This window comes from Amblyraja radiata, chromosome 2 (assembly GCF_010909765.2).
Source record: "Amblyraja radiata isolate CabotCenter1 chromosome 2, sAmbRad1.1.pri, whole genome shotgun sequence".
Taxonomy (NCBI): domain Eukaryota; kingdom Metazoa; phylum Chordata; class Chondrichthyes; order Rajiformes; family Rajidae; genus Amblyraja; species Amblyraja radiata.
The window spans coordinates 70,198,311-70,225,090 of record NC_045957.1 but is presented as its reverse complement, the minus strand read 5'-3'; the positions used below and the strand labels follow the sequence as shown (position 1 = coordinate 70,225,090).

Here is a 26,780-nt window from a genome sequence, read left to right as displayed (position 1 = left end):
CAGTATCTGGCCCTCCAAAGTTACCCTTTAAATTATCCCGACTGTCCAAAACATTGCCTGAGTTTTAACTTCATTCTCTGCTCATCACAAGATGTCAACTTGATCCCTGGTCAGTGAAGAAATGTATCCTCATTTTAATCTTAAACAGCCTTCCCCTATTCTGAGATTATGATCCCACACTCAAAGGAAACATTTTCCATGCATTCAGATTGTAAGGAGTTTGGAAGTTTCAATTAAATATCATGTTATTCTGTTAAACTTTGGAAAGTGCACATCTAGTCTTATTTAGTTTCTCATTATATAGCAAATTAGCCATCCTTGAAACCTGTTTGGTGAATTTTAACCCAGGCAAGTATATCCATTTTCTGATATGGAGTACACAATACTCGTGCAATTTCACAAAGGCACTATATAATTGCAGTAAGGCATCTTTAGTCGTGTGTTAATTGTCTTATAATGAAGGTCCACATACATAGTCATCACTATTTATTATATTGATTATCAACTAAAGATCGAATACTGTATTTTTTAACGCTTTTATTTATTCTCGGGCCACGGGTATTTCTGGCAAGGGTTATGTTGATATGTTCTGGCTCACTCGGCTATATAGCAAGTGGTTATGGGTCAGGACTGTTGTTATGAGATTGGAATCACATCAAGGCTAGACTAGCAGAGATGGCAGCCATCTTCCCCATGAGCATTAACAAACCAATGGATGTTTTCACCCATCTGGGGCTGTACTGTCACACTAATGAATATTAGGCTCCATTTACAGATTTACTTCATTTTCTGAAATGGTCATGGAGAATCTGAATGGTGTCCGTTACATTATTGGCCTGATTATTGACCACGATACCACCAGTCTCCCAATATTATTGTCATATCAGTAAAGGGAAGGTGGGTTAACAGGAGACCACATTGGAACTACTGTAGGGTCTTTGCAGGAATTTATATTTGATTGCTTCTGGAGCAGTACATTAAACAGACACATTTTGATACACAAATATTCTTAATGTTTGTCATTTAAATGTTTATCATTTTCCCTGCTCTTCGGCCCTGCTCAAAATTCTCCCCGTTCAGTTAAACACTAAACAACAGATACAATGTCCATGACACTATAATGTTTGGGATAATTCCTGGAGAAAGCTATTAAAACACACTTTCCAAAGCAGTCTTCTAAAAACATAGTAACAAATGCCAGAAAATCATAATGCAGAATAATTTAAATACTTTCTTACAGCATCAATGTAAAATGTCAAAACCCTCACCTAGAACTCGCAGAATTGCAGAAGATGAGGCTGACCCCACATCATTTACAGCTACACAGGTGTAAGTGCCATCATCATCAGTGGTCACATTCAGTATTTTAAGGGTAGCTTCACCAGAATCACTGTAATCACAATTGTGCAACAGAATTAACACATTAGTTGAGGCATTATCCTGAAAAACATAAATCAGTTTCTCGTAACAGAAAACTGTCCCTTACCTGTACATAATACTGTTACGACCTTCATTGCTCATGGTGCTGTTGTCTGGGGCCTTCCACGTTATTGTAGCTTTAGGACGACCGCAGACTTTGCATTTCAGAGTAACCGTCTCCCCAATCTCACAGGATACATCTGTCAGTGGGTTGATGAACTCCGGGGGAACTGGAGGGAAAGGGGTAATTTACAAAATTAGGCCTGGTTGCAAGAATGACCCAAGTACTTTACACTATGCTTTCCATGTTAAATATCTCAAAAGAATAAGAGTCAAAGTTCAGGGCAGCAGGAATAATACAAATATGACAGACAAAAGTAGGAGGAATTCACATGAATAGCCTGCTTCATAGTTTAACAAGGCTAATCTGATCTTAGTCTCAATTAAAATTTTGTGCTTATTTTTCTTAATCCGTGATTCACCTAGTCCAATAAAATTACTTCAACTTTTCAAAGTTCAAAGACATCCTTTAATGTTCTCCTGGGCAAATTTCAAAATATTCATGAGCTTCAGAGAAAATAAAAATCTGATCTGTTTTAATGGAAAATGACATTCTAAAATATTCCAAATTTGCCAATATTCAGAATGGCAAAAATCAGGGTGATGCTTTGCTGAGAGCTGATTTCAAGACAAAATAACAAAGAGCAGAATTCCCAATTATTTTGTTGACATTTTGTATTGAAACACTGCATCAGTGGTTCATCCCCAAAAGTCAACAATTATCTTCCCCTCACAGATACGAGGGGAATCTGCTGAGTTGCCCCAGTATCTGCAGTCTCTGTAAAGTACTGTGAGAAGTTGCAAAATTCCAGCAAGTGTAAAAGTGAGGCCCAATCTCTCACAGTTGGTTACCAAAGTCGGGAATTGTAGGAGTTATCCTTGATAAGAATATCCTGATCAAGAGAGAGGGGGGAGAGAGGGGGGAGAGAGAGGGGAAGAGAGGTGAGAGAGAGGGAGAGAGAAGAGAGAGGGAAGGGGAGTGAGAGAGGTGAGAGAGAGGGGGGTGAGAGGAGAGAGAGGAAGGGACAGAAGGAGAGGGGAGAGAGAGGGGGAGGGGAGAGATAGAGAGGGGGGGCGTGAGAGGAGAGAGCGGAAGAGAGGGGGGAGAGTGAGAGAGGGGAGAGAGAGGGAGGAGAGTGAGGTGGGAGGGAGAGAGAGAGGGGAGAGAAAGAGAGGTGGAGGGAGAGAGAGAGGGGGGAGAGAGAGGGGGGAGAGGGGGGGGAGAGAGGGGGGTGGAAAGAGAGAGGAGGGAGAGAGGAGGATAGAGAGGCAGGGCTGCCAACTCTCATGCATTGAGCGTGAGAATCACGCATTTCGCCAAATTCTCACGCTGATCACAAATTTCTCATGCACTGCCGTGAGAACTTCTGTGATCAACGAAAATTTCAAAACTCATATCAACTGCATGGGCCATGTGTGTTGGGAGCAGAAGCAGCGGCTGGGACAGATGCGTACGGGGGGCGGGGCTGGCGAGTGTTTGCCAGGCTGGCGAGTCGCTCACTGTAGCTCCAGCCATGGAGCAGCCTCAGTGCAAGAGTCCCGGGCCATCGTAGGCGTCGGAAGCATTGCGCCGCTGCCGTGAGAGTCTCTGTGCCAAATTCGCCCAGGTGACTGGCATGGTTCAGGCTGCGGCTCGGTGCATCCTGGAGGACAACCAGTGGTTGCTGGAAGTAAGTACCAAGCACTGGGTAGATACGGTGGAAGATAGTGGACTTCAAATGGTGAAAGCATCCTGCTTGCCTGCTAGATTTTCACTTATTGTAACTGCAGGAAAAATGTTCCTGATGTTGGGGGAGTTCAGAACCAGAGGTCACAGTTTAAGAATAATGGGTAGGCCAGTAAGACTGAGATGAGGACAAACCTTCTTCACGCAGAGAGTTGTGAATCTGTGGCATTCTCTGCCACAGAAGGCAGTGCAGGCCAATTCACTGGATGTTTTCAAGAGAGAGTTACATTTAGTTCTGGGGACTAACAAAATCAAGGGATATGGGGAAAAAACAGGAAAGAGGTACTGATTTTAGATGAATAGCTATGATCATATTGAATGGCAGTGCTGGCTCGAAGGGCCGATGGCCTATTCCTGCACCTATTTTCTATGTTTCTATGCTTGAGTAGATGGCAATAAAACTCGATCACTTGATTTTGAAGCATTCATGCATGGTGGAGGTATAATGTAGTCATAGAGTGATACAGTGTGAAAACAGGCCCTTCGGTGCAACTTGTCCACACCCGCCAACATGTCCCAGCTACCCTACCTGCTTTTGGTCCATACTTCCAAACCTGTCCTATCCATGTATCAGTCTAACTGTTTCTTAAATGTTGGGATCGTACCTGCCTCAACTACCTCCTCTGGCAGCTTGTTCCATACACCCACCACTCTTTGTGTGGAAAAAGTTACCCCTTAAATAGTTACCGCTTAAAAATACTTCATACAAAAAACATTGAAATCATACCTACAATGCACTAAAACATGATTTTAATACATCAAATTTCAAAACGTCCCTACCCTGAGAGGGGGGACACCCTACTTCCACACCCCTTCTCCACTCCCTCACCGGGTACCCCCAAGGCCAGTGATCAGTGATCGCTCAGACTCCCCACTTTCAGAAATGCTCCGCGGCCCCTGGTTCAGACGGAGAACACTGCCAGATGTGAGCGGGGAACTGAGGCCAGTTGTCGCTGATGTCTGGATCCCAATGCTCAGCGCTTCATGTTTCGGAGTTGGCTAATGTTATTGATTTGTAATTAGCCTGATTTGTAATTAGTTGACAAAACCTTAATTTATTAATGTGGAATATCCAGGGGGATGGTATAAGTGTAATATTAAAATGACAGGCAAGGTGTCAGGCTGTCTGTCACAACATACAGCCCCGATAACCCATTATTTCCTTCAGTTAAATATTGGGAAGGTAGCACTATTGTCATTTGCCACTCAATTATTATGTTTGTTTACCTCACTGACTATCTCTAAACCCCCCTTCAATTCCTTTGACAGGTTGAATAGAAATGTCCCAAATCTCGTTGTTTTATTAATTGAACACGCAGATGAACATCCTCAAGGAGTGTAATCAGATGGAAACTGATTCAGATGCGATATTTAAGAGCTTGTTCAAAGAAGGGGCATATTTTAAAGGAGTGACAGAGATACTTGCAGGGGAATGTGTGAGGAGATTATTATTTGTCTTTAGTTTTAGCTTGAACCAGGACATCTGAAGTTTAGTACAGTAATTGTGCTGATACTGACCCCAACCAACCACGTAATGAATATCATCCATTCCGGAGGTTTTACGTTTATGATGCCATTTAAACTTCACCTGGATTTCAATCACTTCAATGTAAAAGTAATTGGGAATGGGGATTGTTCCAATTGGCATTGGAACAAAAATTTGCGCTCGGTACATATTAACTGTCATGTAATAATGTATACATGTTGGTAGGTGCAATCAAAACAAAGATCTTTTTATCATTGTTGTGTTATGAATACCACAGAAAATATTATGTACCCTCAACACATTAAATTGCATAATATTGCTTAAATATATAGTTATTGGACTTTGCATTTCACAAAAGTCCCAGCTGAGAGGAAGACAGCAAAATACTGAAAATATTGGGGGTGAAAATGACTTTAGGACAGTTTGTTATGAAAATGAAAGAAATGGTAACATAATACATATAGCTGAATGGGTATAATTTTATGGATGAGAAATTGTGTTCAACCAATTGATTACTTCTTTGACAAAATAACTAGCATGTTAGATAACAAGGAAGCCAATGGATGTAGCAAATTTTGTTATCCATAATTTGGTCTGTGAAGTGCCCCATAAAAGATTAATGCATTAGATAAGCACCTGTGGACTTGAACGTAATAGGTTAAGTCCAGCGGGTCAGATATGGGGCTTTATGTGTGGGCCAGATATATTGTCAGTGCAGAGGGGCCAGGAGCAAGGCCAAGTGAGCATCCAGAGTCACGGTCTGGAATAGTACTAGGTGTGCAGTCAAAGCTGGGACCAGGGGAGTGTTCAGCACTGGAAACCTAAGCAGGTAAGCAGCTATGATCAGGGTAGAATAGGGGGCCTGGTGTAAGGCTGGACTCAGGGACAGGAATGAAAGAAGGTATGCAACTGGTGTCAGGGCCAGGAGTCGTACCAGGTGTGCAGTGAGACCCAGTTTGGTCTACACAGGCCAAGTGTTTGATTATAACCTGATTTCCATTCATGAATACACTAAGATCATTCATGTGCTGCACGTGTTGATCAGAGCCTGGGCTCTACTGTGGAATGTAATTTAGTTTAACCTTATTCATAGCTAATCCAATTTAAAGCATATATATTGCATATTAAAAGACTCGCTGCAGTATGCACCATATTGCACAATTTCAAGCTGAAAAATGCAAAAGTTCTGTACCAATGGGAGGGGGGACACCCTCCTCCCACACCCTCCCCCCCCCCCCCCCCCCCCCCCCCCCCCCCGGTCACTATGCTCACTCGGGCTTGGTCTCTCGCAATTTCTCACTCCCAACTCGCCCAATGTTGGCAGCTCTGGACGGATGAAAGTTAAAGTGCCAAAATGATTTTAGATCACCCTCTCTACCTGTGATGCACTTTTAAGAAATTATGTACCTGCCCTCCTAGATCACTCTGCTCTACAACACTCCCCAACACCCCACCATTCACTGTGTAGGTCCTGCCAATGTTAGACTTCCCGAAATGCAACACTTCTCATTTCTCCGTATTAAACTCCAACAACCATTCCTCAGTCCTCAACCCAATTGGTCAAGATTCTGTTACAATTTTTGACACCTATCTTCACTATCGACAATACCACCCACTTTGGTGTCACCTGCAAATTTTCTAATTATGCCATGTATGTTCTTATCCAAATCAATGATAGAGATGACAAACAGCAATGGGCCCAGCACCGAACCCTGAGGCACACCACTGATCACAGGCTTCCAGTCCGAAAAACAACCTTCCACCAGTACCCTCTGCATTTTGTATCCATTCAGCTATCTCTCCTTGCATCCCATGCGATCCAACCTTTCAGAGCACCCTACCATGCGGAACCATGTCGAATGATTTGCTGAAATCCACATGTACGTCTACAGCTCTGCCTTCATTAACCGGGAGATTTGTCTACCTTCATACGTGTCAGGACCTTCAGCACCTCTTCGTTTGTAGTACTGTCTTTTCTCAAGACACTTCCATTGACTGCCATGTTCCCCCACCCTCCTGTCTTTCTCCACAGTAAAAACAGAGGAGAAATACTTGTTGAGGCCTTGCCCATGTCTCCTGTGGCTTCACAGCTTGATCGCTTTGATTTCTGAGGGGTCCCGTTCTCTCTCTGGTTATTCCTGTTCCCTCTATGTACTTTTGAAATCTCTTGGGATTAATGTTATCTGCCAGAGCCATCCCATGTCCCCTTTTCGTCCTCACAATTTCCCTTTTCAGCTTGCTCCTCAGTTCCCAAAACATCTCCAGGGATACATTTGATCTCAGTTGATTATACCTGCCCCATGCCTCATTTTTACTCTTGACCAGAGCCTCAATTTCTCTCATCATCCAAGCTTCCTTACGTCCAAGCCGCCACAGCCAGACATAAAAACTGCTTTTTCCCCACGAGCACAGAGGAGAAATACACATTTCGAACCTTGCCCATCTCCTGTGGCTCCACACAGAGGTGACCGCTTTGATTCCTGAGAGGTCCCACTCTCCCTCTAGTCACCTTTTCCCCCTTATGTATTTATAAAATCTTTTGGGATTGTCCTTCATGCTACCCGCCAGAGCTCTCTCCTGCCCCTTTTTTGCCCTTCTGGTTTCCTTTTTTAGTATACTCCTTAGTTCCCGAAAATCCTCCAGGGATGCACTTGATCCCAGCTGCTTATACCTGTCCCATACATCCTTCTTGTTTTTGACTAACGTCTCAATTTCCCTCGTCAGCCAAGCTTCATTACGTTTACCTGCTTTGCCCTTCACTCTAACGGGGACGTACACATCCTGAGCTTCAGTACGCTTTCTAAAAACATCCCACCTGGCCGATGTTCCTATCCCTCCAAATAACCTGCTCCAGTCAACTTGAGCGAGACCTTCTCTCATAACCTCAAAGTTGGCCTTACTCCAATTGAGCATTTTAACATGTGGACCCTCTCCGTCCCTATCCATAACTATCTTAAACCCAATCGAACTGTGGTCACTGGTCCCAAAAGGCTCCTCCACACACACTTCATTAACTTGCCCTTCCCAATTTCCCAATACTAGATCCATGTTGCCCTCTCACGTGTGGGGGCCTCCACATTCTGCTTAAGAAAACTCTCCTGAACACTTTTGAGGAATTGCACCCCGTCTAAATTTTATTTCACAATTCAGTTTTCTCTTTCCTACCTTTCTTAAAAAGTATTACTTTTGCTTTCTTTCAATATACTGAGACATCATCCACATTCTCTGCAGCCATTTCTTTTAGAATCCTAAAGTTTAGATTATACACGGATCAGAGGATTTATCTGCTTATTGTCCCTTTAATTTTTTCAGTACTTTTCCATTTGAAATATTAATTACATTAAGTTCCCCATTTATCACGGGAACATCAGTTCACATTTATCATGTGTTCTGCAGTGAAAACAGATGTAGAATATGTTTTATTTCTTTATTCTCTGTTATGACTTCTGTCCATATTCTCCACACTGGTGTCCTGCTAGGCTGCGCATACAGCCCCTAAACAAACTCCCTATACACTCACGATTGTGTGACTGAATTCTGCTCCAACATCATTTTTCAAGTTTGCAGATAACACCATTGTTGTGGGGGCAGATCTCAAACAATGATGACACTGAGTATAAGATGGATATAGGGAGCTGAGTAGGATAGTGTCAATCTTTTCCTCAATGTCAGCAAAATGAAGGAGCTGGTATTTGACTTCAGGAAGTAGGGTGGAGGACATGCTCCTGTTTATATAAACGGTGCCATGGTGGAAATGGTCGAGAGGTTCAGGTTCTGAGGTGTTAATTTAGTTTAGTTTAGTTTAGTTGAGAGATACAGCGCGGAAACAGGCCTTTTGGCCCACCAAGTCTGCGCCATCCAGCGATCCCACACATTCACACTATCCTACATACACTAGGAATAATTTACACTTTAACCAAGCCAATTAACCTACAAACCTGTATGTCTTTGGAGTATGGAAGGAAACCGAAGATCTCGGAAAAACCCCATGCGGTCACGGGGAGAACGTATAAACTCCATACAGATATCGCCAACAATTTGTCCTAGTCCAACCATTTTGATGCTAGCCAAAAAAGCACAGCAACGCCTCTACATCCTCAGAAGGCTAAGGAAATTCAGCATGCCTCCCTTGACTCTGAACAATTTTTTCAGATGCACTGTGGAAAGCATCCTGGCCAGATGCGTCACAGCTTAATATGGCAACTGCTCAACCCAAGTCTGCAAGAATTCACAAACAGTTCTGAACACAGTCCAATCCATTCTCAAATCAGCTTCCCCCTGATCACCTCCATCCATGCTGCCTTGGGAAAGCAGTCAACATAATTAAGTTCCACACACACCCAGGTTATTCTCTCTTCTCTCCTATTCTTTCAAGAAGAATTTACAAAACTTTAAAAACAGATGCCACCAGATTTTTTTCCACTGTAATCAGACTGAGGATGAGTTCTTAATAGCCCAAATTGCATTGCTGCGGCACTCTTTTTTAAGATCGTCACTTTCTCTGTAGCTGTAAATTCTGCATTCTGATTATTTTTCTTTTGCATTAACTTTGTGTACATATGAATGTATGATTTGCCTGGATCGTACGCAAAGCCTTTACTGTATCTTGGTATATGGAACAATAATAAACCAATTCCTCACTGTCTCCACATCATAGGTTTATGAGTGATAGGAGCAGAATTAAGCCATTCAGCCCATGTCTACTCTGCCATTCAATCATGGCTGATCTCTCCTAACTCCATTCTCCTGCCTTCTCCCCATAACCCCTGACATCCATGCTAATCAAGAATCTACCTATCTTTGCCTTATCCATTGACGGCCTCCACAGCCTTCACATTTATTTCTGCCACTCTTTTCCCGTTTACATTTGTATGAAAGCTCTATTTATTTTATCTTGCTATTTTACTCACATATTTTATTTACTTCGAGAATGTTCGTCATCTATTACTAATTCCTAAAACTTTCCCAACCCTCAGACATTCCAGTCATTATTCACAACACTGTCAGTCTCTTGTTTTAATCTACTAATCATCATTTGGCATGAATTCCTGATTTGATTTTAATCCTCGGTGGAATGTATTTTTATTGAAACCTTAACTATTTGCCTAAATATTGTTATCTAATGAACAATAATTCTAATTTCCCAATTCATTTTGACATTTTTGGCAATGTAACTAGCCTTATAAATATTTAAGACTCTTGTTTCCAATTGAGTTATGTTCCTTTCAAGCTAAATATAAATCCCTATCCTTGCCATGGAGGAGCCTTTGCTGCCAGATTGCTAATTAACCACATCTAATTAAATATGACAAAATTGAAAATATCCTGTTGCCTGGTTGATTCCACAGCATTTTGCTTCAGAAAACTATCACAATGCTCTCAGTGAACTCATAAATCAAACTAATTTTGCCAATTTAATTTGTATATGAAAATTGTAGTATCTGCAATTATTGTATTATTACTCTTACTAAAAGCTCCCTTATCTCTTGACTAATACTCTCACCAGCTGTGTTGCTACTATTTGAAAACTACAAATCCTTCATAGTCACTTTACAAAGCAAAGCACTGTGGTGGATGCAAGTCAGCCTCAATTCTGAGGGGCTAGAGGCCTGCTTAGATATATACAATTAAAACTTGACTTGAAAGATACCACAGCCAAGATGAAACTCGATTTCCACCAAATTCAATGTTGGGTCCCCTGTAGTTTGTCATAGATATTAATGATTTGGACGAGAACGTAGGTAACATGTAGTGGTAAGTCTGCAAAATGTGTGGTCAGTGAAGATGATTGTCTTAAGTTATAACAAGATCAGTTATAACAACTGGGAAAGAGGGTAAAGGAATTGATGGAATTTAATTTAGACAATTGCAAAGTGATTCATTTTAGGAAGTTAAACCAGGGCACACTAAATGACAGGGCTCTGTGAAATATTGTAGAACAGAGAGATCCAGGGGTACAAGTACATAATCCCTAAATATGGTGACGCAGGTGATCAGCCTGAAATAGGGACTGCCAAAGAGAAAGAATGATTCCCATCATTATTCCATGTTTCCACCCATTCTGATTCCACCCATTCTGATTCTTTGGAGCCAAAGACATTTCTTACTCTTGCCCCAATTAATCTTTCATCTTTGAAATATCAAGGACATTGGAATTTTTGGACATTGGAACTCTCGTACCTAACACCATCTTTGCCCCTGCAATAGACAACAAATCATCACTGACTTGATGTGCACTTTTTCAAATGAGGTATTAGACATGGTGGATTGGGAAAGTATGATTGATAGTTTGCACACTACCCAAATGGCATTTGATGTTGTGTCCGATATTTGACTTGTAACACAACTGGAGAACATGATATCAAAGCAGCATAGGTCTAACATTAAATTAGTATAATAAAAAAGTTCTGGTGAAAGGCTTAGAAACATAGACAATAGGTGCAGAAGTAGGCCATTCGGCCCTTCGAGCCAGCACCGCCATTCAATATGATCATGGCTGATCATCCAGAATCAATACCCTATTTCTCCCCATATCCCTTGATTCCTTTAGCCCTAAGATCTATATCTAACTCTCTTGAATACGTCCAGTAAATTGGCCTCCACTGCCTTCCGTGGCAGAATGCCACAGATTCACAACTCTCCGGCTTAAGTTTTTCCTCATCTCAGTCCTAATGGCTTACTCCTTATTCTTAAACTGATTATGGACTCCCCCAACATTGGAACATTTTTCCTGCATCTAGCCAGTCCAATCCCTTAAGAATTTTATATGTTTCTATAAGATCACCTTTCATCCTTCTAAATTCCAGCTTATTTTGGACTGGAGAAATGGAGACCCTCAAGTGCAGACTTGGACCATTCATATGCATTAATGACAAGGGGGTACAATGGGGAGCGTAGTTATAGACAGACAGGTAAGTGGAAAGGGGGATACATGGCAGATGAAACTCAACACAGAAAAAGACGAGACATTGTCATACAAATAATAAGTTTAGAGAATGCATGCCAAATTATAGTTCAAATGGGATACAAGAGGAGAAAAATCTAGGATGACTGCAGTCATTGAAGGAGGTAGGGCAAGTTAACATGATTGAATTGGAAGTGATTCTAGAAACATCGTAAATAGGTGCAGGAGGAGGCCATTCGGCCCTTCGAGCCAGCACCGCCATTCATTGCGATCATGGCTGATCGTCCCCTATCAATAACCCGTGCCTGCCTTCTCCCCATATCCCTTGACACAACTAGCCCCTAGAGCTCTATCTAACTCTCTCTTAAATCCATCCAGTGATTTGGCCGCCACTGCCCTCTGTGGCAGGGAATTCCACAAATTCACAACTCTCTGGGTGAAAAAGTTTTTTCTCACCTCAGTTTTAAATGGCCTCCCCTTTATTCTAAGACTGTGGCCCCTGGTTCTGGACTCGCCCAACATTGGGTACATTTTTCCTGCAAATAGCTTGTCCAGTCCTTTTATAATTTTATATGTTTCTATAAGATTCCCCCTCATCCTTCTAAACTCCAGTGAATACAAGCCTAGTCTTTTCAATCTTTCCTCATATGACAGTCCCGCCATCCCAGGGATCAATCTCGTGAACCTACGCTGCACTGCCTCAATCCTCTTCCATTGTTGAGGGTACAACTCTTCCATAATTGATTCTATGCAGTGAATTAGAGTGATTCTCTCAAGCTTATTGCACTAATGAGGTCAATACTCAATTGTGATATGCTTCTCCAAATCCTTCTCTTCTCCATATTCTTTTTGTTTACAAGCTCACAATCTCAAATTTTAAAATTAACAAGTGACCTGATATCAAATGCTTTTTGTGATTAAGTTCAAAATTTCTAGCAGCTTTTGTTCAGACAAATGTTTCTTAAGTCAAGTCAAGTCACTTTTATTTCTATAGCACATTTAAAAAACAACTCTCGTTGACCAAAGTGCTTTGCATTGGTGGAGGTACTAATGTTATACAACAGTGGTTCATAGATTAAAAATACACCTGGAGTATTGCGTACAGTTTTGGTCTCCTAATCTGAGGAAGGACATACTTGCCATAGAGGGAGTACAGAGAAGGTTCACCAGACTGATTCCTGGGATGTCAGGACTTTCATATGATGAAAGACTGGATTGACTCGGCTTGTACACGCTAGAATTTAGAAGATTGAGGGGGGATCTTATAGAAACTTACAAAATTCTTAAGGGGTTGGACAGGCTAGATGCAGGAAGATTGTTCCCGATGTTGGGGAAGTCCAGAACAAGGGGTCACAGTTTAAGGATAAGGGGGAAATCTTTTAGGACCGAGATGAGGAAAACATTTTTCACACAGAGAGTGGTGAATCTCTGGAATTCTCTGCCACAGAAGGTAGTTGACGCCAGTTCATTTGCTATATTTAAGAGGGAGTTAGATGTGGCCCTTGTGGCTAAAGGGATCAGGGGGTATGGAGAGAAGTGAGGTACAGGATACTGAGTTGGATGATCAGCCATGATCATATTGAATGGCGGTGCAGGCTCGAAAGGCCGAATGGCCTACTCCTGCACCTATTTTCTATGTTTCTATGCATACATACTTATAGCCCTCCCTCAGAGGACATCAAGAAAGGCTTGAGAGTAAAGATGAGTTTTAAGTCTCGACTTAAAAGAGTCGATGGAGGGGGCAGTTCTGATGGGAAGCAGGATGCTGTTCCACAGTCTAGGAGCTGCAGCCGCAAAGGCGCGGTCGCCTCTGAGCTTATTCCTAGACCGCGGGATGTTCAGTAACCCTAAGTCGGCCGATCTGAGGGACCTGGTGGTGATGTGGTGGGTAAGCAGACTTTTGATGTGGGTGGGGGCAAGCCCGTTAAGGGTTTTGTAGACATAAAGAAGGATCTTGAAATTTATTCGGAACCGCACAGGGAGCCAGTGGAGAGAGGCCAGGATCGGGGTGATGTGGTCCCTTTTTCGGGTGCCCGTCAGGAGTCTCGCTGCGGCGTTTTGGACCAGTTGCAAGCGGGACAGGGAAGATTGGCTGATGCCAGTGTAAAGGGAGTTGCAGTAATCTAGGCGGGAGGAGATGAATGTGTGGATGATCTTTTCGAGGTCGTCAAACTGGAGGAATTGTTTTATTTTATCTATCGTCCGAAGCTGGAAGAAGCTAGCTTTTACCACGGCATTGACTTGTTTGTCAAATTTCAACGCTGAGTCAAATATCACGCCAAAGTTTTTGACGTGAGGTTTGAGTAATGGGGTAAGGCTTCCAAGGCTGCCTGCTATCGTTTTGATTGAGTCCGAGGGGCCGAGAAGGATGATCTCAGACTTACTCTCGTTTGTTTGGAGGAAGTTCTGGGCCATCCAACACTTTATATCCTCGAGGCAGTGAATAAGGTTAAGTAGATTTGATCGGTTGTTGGTTAACCTCACACTTGAAAGAACTGGCTCTAATTTGTACTTTCAGCTGCTCGTCCCAGACTCTCTGAACACCAGCAGCATTTCAACCTACCGTTTCAGTTCTAGAAACTTGAAAGTTTTAATCAAATCAGCATTTTGAATATAATTTCTTAAAAATATTACCTCAGTGTTTAATCTTATCTAATTTGACCAAGAGTTCAGGTAACACCTTCAACATCTTTCCTGTAGTGTTGAGAACTACTTACAGTTCTCCAGGTATGATCCAAACAAAGTTTTATGTTGGCTATGGAATAAATTCTTCCCTTTCTACTCTAGTATTCCAGATAGAAGTAATAGCAATTCATTACCTTTAATAATTATTTATTGCTTGACACGTTAAATATACTGATCCATTGCTCCCTTTGGACCTCCACTGTTGCTAGTATTTTATTACTTATAAAGTACCACATTCTCGCCATTTTGGTCCAAGGTGAAAGGCCTCAACGATGCCGAAAGTGAAATTAATTTACCACAGATTTGACCATAGGTTTAATTGATTTCCCAGCCCTAAACTATGGCTAATACTCTGATGAACAGTGGCATGTGGAAACAGCTGAAGAACCTGCCCACCCTGCCTCTTGCAAAGATGCTACCCCCTACTCTCAATTTCTCTGTGTCTGTTGTATCTTCTTCCAAGATGAGGCTTTCCATCTTGAACATCTGAGGTGTTCTCTTTCTTGAGTAAACATGCATTCCTCGTTGTTGTCATAGATGGATACCTCACCCATGTTTCTTGAGTGTCCCATGGTTCTGCTCTCACTCCCCCTTCCCCCAGACAGGACAAGGATAGAGCTCTCCTGACCCTTAACTTTTACTCCACCAACCTCTGCATCCAACATGTTATTCTCTGACATTCCTGCCACCTTCAATGTGATCCAATCCCCAGACTCATCTCCCTATCCACCCTCTTCCGCCTTCCACAGACACCGCTCCCTCCGCAACTCCTTGGTTCACTCAACCCTTCCCACCCCACCTCCAGGTACTTTTCCCTGCCTCTCCGTATCCATGCAAGGACCCCAGCAGTCCTTCTAGGTAAGACAGAGATTCATATGCACCCCCTCTAACCTCATCCAATGCATTTCGTGTTCCCGATGTGGCCTCCTTTACATAGGCGAGACCAAGTGTAGACTAGGTGATCGTTTGCCGAACAGTTGCATTTGGTCGGCCAAGGCCTGCTGGATCTCCTGGATGTTAATTCCCCTTCCCATACTGACCTTTCTGTCATGGGCCTCCACCATTGCCAGAGCGAGGACACACAAACTGGAGAACAGTACCGACCACCTCTTCCCTGTGTCCCACTTGGATTTGCACCTATTTATCTCCTTTCCCCTCCAATCTATTTTCCTTCCTCTAGAATTACAATTCACACCTCTTCTATCCTTACCACACACTTCTCGTCTTTTCATCTCTGGCTTTGGCCAACCATCTGCCCATCAAACCCCCACTCCCACCCCCTTCTCATCTGTTACCAAGTTTTGTCCTTCCTGCCCCCACTTCTCTTCCACTTTCTCCCCCTCCCCATTATAATCAGTCGGAAGAAGGGTCCCGACCCGAAATGTCCCCTATTCATGTCCACCAGATATGCTGCCTGACTTCCTGAGTTACTTCAGCACTTTGAGTCTGTATTTGTAAGTTTCTCTTGTCTGCAGTTTCTGGTGCTGAATATATACTTTGATGTCCTTTTTAAAATTTCATAGTCTCTTCTGCAGTTACTACTTTGGAAGTCCTTTTTATGTCCGTAAGTAGGATTTATGTTGCATTTTTCCTTTACGCACGTTTTTTCTTTCAATTATATGTTGTTCCCCATCCCTTTGGTTGTGCATGGCTTTGTTTCCTGGCGAGCTGAGCTCTTGCCTGCTTGCCTAATTGTTTCTTTTTAGGAACACCCTTTGCTTATCTAATGGTATTTTCAACTCACAAATTTGCCACGGTTACAGTGGAATCCTGTCTCATTGTATGGAACTCAGCTTTACCCAAATCTACAATATTAACAATGTAAACAAACAAATCTTCACACATTATTGGGATTTTAATTTTAGTTTCAGCCTTATTCCTTTAAGTTCATAGTTGAAAAATGAAAACATGGAGCCAAGAAATATTGCTAAATCAAAAAAGTACAGTTTGGCCTCATCGAGAACATTTGTCAAATACTGGACACTCCACTCAGGAAGACTGTGAAAGCTTTTGAAATGGGACAGAAGAACTACACTGGAATATTTCAAGGGGATGTGAGATAACAGTTAATCGGATAAAGAGGACTATAAAGCTGGACTATTGTCTGGAAAGAGAAAACTGAGAGGATATTTGACAAAGGTGGTTAAAGGTATGAAGATTTTAGATACATTAAATTGGGAAAGATATTTGCCCTTTGTTAAAAATGCTACACAATGTCATAACATACAACATTGAACCTCTGCACTGCTTTGAGGTACACACACAAGAGGTCATTTGTAATGGAAGAAGGGTCAAGAACCAGATGGAATTAGTGAAAATTTGAGAAAATGAGGAGTACATATGTATGGTTAAGTATTGAAAATACACTACCTGATTAATGGGTATATTTCAACAGCAGCCTTCATGAGTGAATTGCATGACAAATGCATGGATATGGCAAAGAGCAAAGCCGAGCAGCTAACTGGATTGTCTGTCAGAATAGCCACTGGTCTGTACTATTTTATACTCAATTAATATTTCTCTATAAATGTTACGCCCAATAATCTCAATTATTTACAAGAAATATAGTTTGTGAAATTTGAGATTGTTTACAACAACTTACCATCATATATATAATTAGGATTCAGGAGCTGAAAGGAAAAAAAAGTATAATAAATATAAGTTTTTATAATTAGTAGCATCTCTCATCATCAGTTTGGAATTCTTACACTTTGCACTGATGTTTGGAAAAGTATGATTAACGGTCAGTATCAGATATATTATGTTAACAGTAATATTAATGTTAAGCAGAATATTAGTTCTCCCCAACTTGACTATTTACTGCCAGTGTGTACAAATAAGTGTTTGAAAGATCGGTGGGATGGATTTCCTGGCTGCTGCAGGCATCATCCCTGCTTGAGGCTCCATCCACCCTATTTAGATAACGTTCAACTCCTTTCTCCCTTTCGGAGATATCTAGCATACTGTATCATGTATCAGCACTATTTGCCTCTATTCCTTCAGAGTAGCAATTTCTGCATTGCTAAGATTTTGACGAAAGAGATTTGTCTAAATTACTTACCCATCATTTTCAATGATTCAGGACATTAAACGTCATATTTTGAGAATATATAACTTTGAGAATATGGATTTGTATATATTTCAAAACTGAAAATTGCAATTGGAAGCTGGTGAACAGAGCTGGATTCACACATTTAAATATATATGTGTATAAACTATGCCCTGCCTGATCAACTGTGTGAATAAGCACATAAAGACTATACATTTAGAAAGTTCTGTGGAATACATTCTGAAGATGTTTCTTGTTTTACCAATATTCTGAATCATTTTCACCTGTAGTTAACAACTAAACTGATTTGGTTTAAACATAGAAATATCAATGATACTTGACAAAAAAAAAGAAATATTTTAACAATTCAGCATACAGATCATGCAGAATCCAAATTTCTTTGGAGACCATGGATAATTAACAACATTTTGCCAAAGGCTACTTTAATACTCGGACTGAGGTATAATCTGTGGAATTCTCTGCCACAGAAGGTAGTTGAGGCCAGTTCATTGGCTATATTTAAGAGGGAGTTAGATGTGACCCTTGTGGCTAAAGGGATCAGGGGGTATGGAGAGAAGGCAGGTACAGGATACTGAGTTGGATGATCAGCCATGATCATATTGAATGGAAGTTCAGGCTCGAAGGGCCGAATGGCCTACTCCTGCACCTATTTTCTATGTTTCTATGATTATACTAGTCAGTAAAATAAATGATGGCCTTTGCTCAAGAGGAAGATTGCTAGCTTACTTTAACTTCCAGCATCATGTGTGGTTGCTTTTACCTACTTAAAGAAACGTGCAGCTTTATTATATGGTAATTACTTGCACTTAATCGTTGTTCTTGCCCACTCATATTGCATAGGTCCTTTAATTATTTGGTCCCCAAACTGGGTTGAGGAATGAGGGCATATTGTAGTAAGTCACAAGCTCATAAAGACTAAAGGGAATTAACAATGAATTTAATTCTCCTTACTTCCAAGGCAAAATTATATAATTTAACAAATAAATTGCTTGCAAATGAACACTTTGTCAGTTTTATAATCTTCTTGCCATTTATGTTTACCATTTAAATGAAAAAGAATCTGGCTGGAAGGAGGGTGGAAACACCATTGTGGAGAATTTCCAAAATAATATTTCACTCGCACTTACCTTAACTGATACCTTATTGGGTAATCCTTCTCGTGATTTCCTGAAACCATTTTCTAGCTTTCCTTCCTTCTTGCTATCTTTATCCTTCTTTTCAATTTTCTTTTTTAAACGGAGTGCAGTGTGCCAAGATGTTGACTTTCTATTGTTATATTTAAAATAAGAGGAGGACAGGAAGAAGAACACATTTCATTTTAGGAACTAATGTTGAATAAAACTCAATGATAATCAGGGCACATGAAATACGCACACTATAATTTTGAACTACATTTAATTATGGATGTAAAACATCGGTGCTTCAATGCCATGCCAAGGGATGTGGTTTAACCCACAAAGTGATCCCATCACTGGAAGTCATTGGGGTGTGGAAAAACAACCAGTTATTTCTCAAAGTCCTTTTGTGTAGCTCTGAGGCATGTTAAAACAGCAATAACAAAGGTAAGTAAAATAACCTTCATTTTCTTTCTCTGCCAGACAGTCGATGTTGTTGACACAGCAAATGACTAAGTAATAGAAGACTCTCTATACTGCTCCAAAATGCTGTAAACCTAAACAGCTGTCACACAGTATTGTTGCACAGGGTTTCTGGAATAAATAATTTATGGCCAATCATTAGCAAAATCAAAAGTGGTTTAAATTCAAAGAAGAAGAATAGCTACCTGCTACTTCACAGCTTGATATCAGTAGTGATGTTTCTTACAGCTCACACTTTGGAAATCAATTTGGCCACATCATAAAATAGTTGGAATGGAAATGTACAAATATGCACTTTCCATATTAATGGTTACTATGTCACTCAGTAGGAAATTGTGGCATCAGACGTGGACTAAGGGACAAGGAAAGTTCCAGGTTCAATCCACAGCATGTGCTAAGGAAGTTGATCTTAGTTAATGCAATTGCATTAGCCTCAGTTCTCTTGGACTAAAAATGGGAAAGGAAATATTCAAGCCCCTGATTCTGATTACCATCCAGTGACCACCATTAGAAACTGTGAAGGTGTGGTTCCTGGGAATGGGGAGAGCTGGGTTTAGGTTTCGAAATAAATAGAATGAATAGGGGTCTCGACCCAAAATGCCACCCATTCTTTTTCTCCAGAGATGCTGCCTGACCCGCTTACTTCAGCATTTTGTGTCTATCTTCATTGTGAACCAGCATCTGCAGATCTTTCGTACAGAATTATTCTTCTCCCGCCCTCACCACACTGCCAATATTGGCAGTCTGGATTCTTGTATAAAGTATAGCTACTTGCATCAGTTACCAGCAGGCTACTAACATCCATGGTGTTACACTTCAGGAGAGACAAAATTGGGAATAATCGAAGAATCTTTATCCACTTTCCACCAAATGCAATAATCTTTCTTTCATATTTGCAAGTAATGAGTTGCAACAAATTGTCTGAGATATTGACAATTTAGAGTTACACAACCACACTAGAAATGAAAACAGACTAACTTTAATGTTCCTTCAGGGTTGTCTGGGATTATAATAGTTGTGTGACCTAGTACAAAGCCAGGAATCCATCCCTCAGCTGCAGGGCACTGGTCAGTAGCTGCCCGAAACACCAAAAACATGTTCTGTTGGTTGCTGGCCAGGATCTGCACTACCTCGCCCTGGCAGACATTAATCTCATCCTCTTTCACGGCGGTGTAATCATGTGTTACCAGCATGGTGGAGATATTACTGCTACTGCTACTTTCACTCTACAAGGGAGGAAAAGACAAGGTTGGAAAAATAAAATGTGTTTCTTAAGCAATTCATACAATAATAATGTGCAAATTGTTAATCTACTATGTTAATTTGACTAATAAATTTGCAGCCCTGCCCATCACCAACAATTTAAAGACAGCTCTAAAATGAACCTGATCTCATTGGCTAGCAAAACTTCAAATAAAGTGAGAAATAGTCTTGTTTTATTAAGACATACATAAATAGATACAACAAACTGACAAGTAAAACATTAATAATGGCCACAGCACATTGGAAAATATGTTTATGATTCTCATGCTTGAAATAAGAAAGAGAAAATGCTTCTACTATAAATATTACTTTTGTGATAGGGCTGTATTTAGATTTTCAACCTTTGCCTCTCTTGTACAATTATGATTTGCTCCTTTACAATGACTATTGTATTGAAGGGTTAAATATGTAACTTTTATAAAAGATGAGAAAATTATAAGACTGGACAGTTCGCAGGTTTGTTGTTTCCCAATCTTTATGTCTAGTTTTATCTGAGTGTAGAACTAATACTTTAAACAAAATGTGTTGGCACTTTCCAGTTTAGTTTAAAAAAAAATATTTCATTTGTTTTCCCACCAATGTTCTCTCTTCCCTTCTTTTAGTTGATTCTTTATTGAGGTATGGTTTCATGGGGTGCAAGCACTTTTGTTACTTCAGTACAAGTGGCAACCCTTCATGTTTGAAGCTGGATGCATCATTCCACTAAAGAGGGGCATCACAGCTGCATCCAAACTCTGTCCTGACTTGGTGTCCACCAGAGCTAAGATTTAAGAAATGTGTGGATAATTTACAGTGGGAACATTGGCTAACCTCCCCTTCTCTTGTCCAGAAATACTGAATCCAAACCCTTCTCCAGGTATAATCATATAACTCAGCACAATGAACAGAACAAAGCTATGACCTTTCTGTTTTGTAAGGATTTCCTTAATTCATGTTCACAAATCAGGTGAGCCGTTGAGAGAACACTTAAGAACAATATCACTTACCTACATAAAAATCACATAACCTGACGGTAGCCGTTATTTATGTTAAAGCAATGCATTTCAAAAGGCAGTCAAAAACAGGTGGATGTTTCATAAGGAGGGCTGCTAAATTTAAGTGCAACTTTTCTCCACATATGTATACAGAATTTGATGTGTAAATACCACCATTCTGTTATTTTAAAACCCAACAGTTTATATAATTTGTTCTATCATCGCTATTCAGGACTTCTAAGGATCCATTAATACCCAACAAAGAATATTTATATACACTTTTTTTTTACAGAATGAGAATAAGGCTATACATGGACAGAAAATGAATTATTTAGCTGTAAATTACACGTTAATATGGCAAACGGAGGATATCTGTTTTGAAATAAATGCTCTCCCCTATGTTATGCTTAATTTCACCAAAAAGATGGGCAAATGATTACCCTTTGAACATAGAATAGTACAGTACAGAAATAAGCCCTCTGGCCCACAATGTCCGTGCCAAACATGATACCAAGTTAAACTAATCTCCTCTGCCTGCACCTGACACACATCCCTCTGCCTAATGGCCTCTAATATATTCTAGTAAGCTTCTTCTGCACTCTCACCAAAGCCCCCACATCCTTTCTGTAATGGGGCGATTGGAACTGCAAATGCGACCTAACTTGAGTCACATAAAGCTGCAACATGACTTCCTGACTCTTACACTTAATGCCATGATCGATGAAGGCAATCACACCATATATCTTCTTTACCACTCAATCTAATAGTGATGCCACTTTCATGGAGGTATAGACTTGGACCCCAAGATTCCTCTGTATATCAACGCTGTTGGGGTCTTGTCATTAACTGTATACTTTCCCCTTACATTTGACTTCCTAAAGCACAACACTCCAAACTGTTCAGATTATAAACACTTGCCATTTCTCTGCCCATTTCTGTAAATGATCTAAATCCTGTTGTACTCTTTCACAGCCTTCCACACTGTTCGAAGCTGCTTCAATTTTGATGTTGTCTGCAAAGTTACTAATCAACCATCTATATTTACGTCCATGTCATTTATATATATAATAAACTTTTAATTAGGTAGAAACAAGAAAGTGAAGAAAATGATCCAGCGTTCATTTGAAATGAACTCATCACCTAGTGCTGCAGAAACCTGCCAGTTTGTTATGTATTCTTTACTACATCTTGCCCAAATATTTGGCTTTCATTGGGAGACTACATTTATCTTTCTCTTTCCAATGTTTGTGGACCTAAATGCAAGAATTTTTAAACAATTCTCATGCAAGAAAAATAACGGCTTTAAACTTCCTGTTGTTTATGCATGAAGTCAGGCCACATTACTAAGAATCCCCACATATCAGTCTCTAAGGTGACTTCTCATTTTGGAACATTATATTTCACAGCCTCACCTCCATCTACATCACATATCAGTACTACAAATACTTTGCACATTTTAATTGTGGATTACATAAGACCATTTTTGACATACAAAATACAACAATAATAGTTTTTTTTTTAAACACAACTGGTACAAAGTTGCTTCCTTAATTGAGACAGAAAAAACGTACAAATTGAAACAAGGATGAAGGAAAGAAAAGGAAAGTTAAAGACTAGAACAGATAGAGGAAGAGCAGAATGCCAGAATTTACATATTATTTCAGCATCTGCTAACGCAGCAAGATGCACGCACTTCCAAGCAAACTGGATCAATACAATAAAACTTAACGATATATCCAAAATGCCATGCTTGGAAACTGAAGAGACATGCAATGCAGAGTGAGCATGCAAGAGTTTAAAAGAAATAAGCTATGCAAAAAATGTAAGTGACAATGCTTTTGAAAGTTTTGTACTGCTCAGTGAAACATTTTCATCCCGATTAATAATTGATACACTGAGTTCTAGCCAAATGAATGATGGAAATGAAACAAATTTTGGAAAAACATCTGATAAAATTGCTTTTTCGGTGTGAGGGAATATTGAGCCCCATTTCATAAAATAATGCATTACAGATTTACAAAATGTTGAAAAACAAATTGTGTTTGTGACAATCTCTGCAATTTATAAATAATAGAACTGAGATTGCCACTGAATTAAAACTTTCAGATGTTATAGCACTCTTAAGCAGTTTCAATGTCTTACATTGTAAAGCTGGATAGATTCTTGAACAGAGAACTCCAAAAGTCAGCAGCAGAAACTGGGATGAACAAGAGGGGGGGTGGGGGGAGTTGATGCTTTGAATCAGCAACTGGTAATAAAAGAAAGTTGGAACTAGCAAATTTAAAATAGTGCTACCAGTCCAGAGAAATGGCCCTTTAATATATGCAGTATGCTGGAGTATAAGGGAAAACGTGAAGCAGCAGATGTTTATTTTTTGCCAAACGTTGAGTAGCTAGAAGTTTGCAAGTATCTGCGTTAGTTGTTATTTGCCTTCTGCAAGTGAGGCTGTTGGAGGAGCAGTGGTTAGTAGATGTTTAGGCTGATCAGTTTTTTAATAAGATCTTGACAAGTAGAGAGTCACAGCGATGAGTAATAGGCAGGTGTGTAATCAGATGAGTAATCAGAACAGAGCAGTTTTTGCAGAGCCAGGAGGAATTATTAGTACGGAGAGTGATACTGACGCACAGAAGGTGAGCGTGGGAAGGTTTTAGAGGAGCTCACAGGACAGACGTGCTCCGCTCTTACCCCGTTGCTCTGGGTGGAATGCACCGATTGCTCGCTGGTCGAGGAGCACGTGCTCATGCGATCAGTGTCCTTGCTGTGCGTGGAGTGGCGGTGGACCTGGCGCTGTAGGGAGTCCACGTCCCCCGGGAAGGTGAAGGAGCCAGGACGGCTGGCTGGTGAGGCTGGGTGTGAGCTCCAGAAGGAGCCCTTAAGAACAGGACTGCTGGGAGGGTAGGGTTCTTTGCTGAAAGGAGTGGATGGGAACGTTGTAGACAGCGGTGAACTCAGGGGTGAAGTGGTGCCCGGTCGTTGCTTTGCTATTGTCAGAGAGCCCACACTCCCTCTTGGTGACCGGTTCTCTTCTAGACTACCACGCAATTCCTTGAGGCTTCCATCTCCTGCATTGGTGTGCGATCCTAATGTTTTCCTGGGGCTCTCAAGAACTTTTGTTCTGGGAATCTGTTCCAAGTCATTGTCGCTGCCTTCTCGTTCCAGGTGCCTGTCAGATTGGCTGCAGCCAGAATCTAGGGTGCTGTTGTTGAGTGTCGCCAGGGTAGGGTTGCGAGCGGACATACCTGTCAATCTGTCTGCCTCTGCCTGGGCCGAGGCCGCAGAGGAGACCAGGACTGGGGAATGGTGCCGGATGGGTTGGGGTATCCGAGAAGGTCTCGAGCGGCTTGTGCTGCTCATTCCACTACAGCTATTTGGTCCACTAGGGCCGACATGGTTCCTCTGGTATTCAATCGGAGATGTCAAAGCTGGAGCCAAAAAAAGGTTAATTAGACAATTTTAACATTGTATGGCTGGGATGAATGAAAAGTGAGGATTATAGAAGCCAGGCTGGAATGACTAATGTTGGCTTAGAACCCCCCCCTCCCCCCTCTTAAAGGTCATGAACCATCAGCCTTATTCAAATATTTCATGATTATCTGAATGCAGAACTTCTTTGCTGATCTTTAGTGCTTTCCTTTAAATGTTGACGAATACTTTATTAACAGAGGGCTGGACGTGGTATTTGTAATATTATGTCTATGATTAACACAGATTTCAAAAACAATATTAAAAGCAGGTGTAATGTGTAAGAAGGAACTGCAGGTGGAGTTTGGTGATGTATCCTGCACAGTGATTTTAAGATTAATTTGCTGAAGACTGGCTATGGAGGAGTTAAATTAATGATTGTCATCCTTCTTGTAACAGTAGCACAGATTAGAATGCTTTGGCACACTTTGAGGGTACTTATGGCATAATTGAAGCAAGAATAAGCTATTCAACTCCTTGTTCTTTCCCTGTCGTTCAATTTGATCATGGCTGGTATGTTTTTGAACTCCATTTATCCATTTTACCTCCACCTTACTAAACAATGTTGTGCCTGTGGTTTTGAAAAATTAAGCTAGTGTGCAGCTAAAGCTGAAATATTACAGCATATAATTGGACTTTAAATTATTTTCTACAGTTTCTCAGATCAAATTGTACAAATCGTTATTTAATATATTTTGAATAATTTGAAGATTTCAAAGTCATTGCATTTTCAAATTCTTAAAAGATTCTCTGTTGGGGGGGGGGGGGGGGAGTAGGGGGAGTTCATGAAAGAATGATATGCAGGATTGGTTTTCCAGCCTATGGTATGCAGAATTGATTTTCCAGTCTATCAAGTTTGTTATTTCAGCCAGATTGATGTGTGGAATGGTGTTGGAGATGAGGGGTTTACAAGTGGGAGGAAGCATGTTGCATTTCCTCGGGGCAGCTCATAATGACAAACTCAGGGAGACTACTTTGTTTCCCCTTGGCTGCAGTTGTGATATTCTGTTAGGGGCAAAAAATGACACGAGGGAAACAAGGCTAAAACTAAATAATGAATTACCCATTGTTATTAAAGAAGTGGTGTTTTACATTAAACACTCTAATGGACACACTACAAAAATACAATACTATTTAAGCCTTCACATAAACGCACATATAATTAAAACCGATCATGCACATTTTTTCAAGACGAGTCACACTGAAAATTCAAAACAGTTCTGAAATCTACTCTCTGTGAACATGGAAGTCCAAGACACTCTAATGTATTTTTGCTGTGATTTAATTGCACTCTGACACTCAACTCCTCTTGGACTCTTCAGTCAGAATCCAGTTTCCTACAACTTCCAGATCAGGCACAGGGTCAGCAACTGCTTCAATGGAGAATAGTTGGCATGAAGATGGCAAGATTCAATCACATTTGTTTAATGAATTGAGTTAACCTATGAGTATTTAATTGTGAACAAATTATTTTGTGTTTTCTTATAATACTTTCTGTTCGCTTTAGAATGCTTGTGATCATCAGAGACATTCACAGTAATTCAATGTCTTCTGATGGTTTTGACAGTAGGTGGCCCTAAGCTATTTCTCAGGATCGCACATGTTATTTTTGGCAAGGAAATTCTTTGGACGTAGAGTTATACTGATCACGAGCCAGTTTCGGAGAACAAGTTGCCACTTCAAAGTAGAACAACGTGATGAAATTTTTGTTGACCATGGTGTAGATCACAATCACAGTTTAAGAATAAGGGGTCGGGTATTTAGGACTGAGATGAGGAAAAACATTTTCACCCAGAGTTGTGAATCTGTGGAATTCTCTGCCACAGAAGGCAGTGGAGGCCAATTCACTGGATGTTTTCAAGAGAGAGTTAGATTCAGCTCTTGGGGCTAAGGGACTCAAGGGATATAGGGAAAAAGCCGGAACAGGGTACTGATTTTGGATGATCAACCATGATCATATTGAATGGCGGTGCTGGCTCGAAGGGCCGAATGGCCTAATCCTGCACCTATATTCTATGATCACAAATTAACCAATATCCATGAAAAAGCCATTTTAAAACAAAAATCATAATCGTTATTACTTTATGGAAAGGTGAGAGCAAAGACCAGGACATAGATTCCCAAGACAATTAA

The 26,780-nt window shown here is 40.7% G+C and overlaps 1 protein-coding gene across 6 annotated transcripts in view; it reads right to left on the bottom strand.

Moving 5' to 3' along the window:
* trio (trio Rho guanine nucleotide exchange factor) overlaps nt 1-26,780 on the bottom strand; it is a 341,131-nt gene that overhangs the window by 12,894 nt on the left and 301,457 nt on the right. For 5 of the 6 annotated variants that reach the window (XR_004416575.1, XM_033048380.1, XM_033048401.1 and 2 more), the window contains 6 exons: nt 23,871-24,607; nt 19,927-20,174; nt 18,478-18,616; nt 16,883-16,910; nt 1,487-1,649; nt 1,269-1,390 (listed from right to left, as the gene is read on the bottom strand). Coding sequence is in view for 5 of the 6 variants with exons in the window: in XM_033048380.1 (XP_032904271.1) it covers nt 1,269-1,390; nt 1,487-1,649; nt 16,883-16,910; nt 18,478-18,616; nt 19,927-20,174; nt 23,871-24,607 (1,437 nt within the window). In the remaining variant the exon portion in view is untranslated. Of the gene's footprint in view, nt 1-1,268; nt 1,391-1,486; nt 1,650-16,882; nt 16,911-18,477; nt 18,617-19,926; nt 20,175-23,870; nt 24,608-26,780 lie in introns of those variants that run through there. The other variant, XM_033048420.1, reaches the window with a different exon arrangement.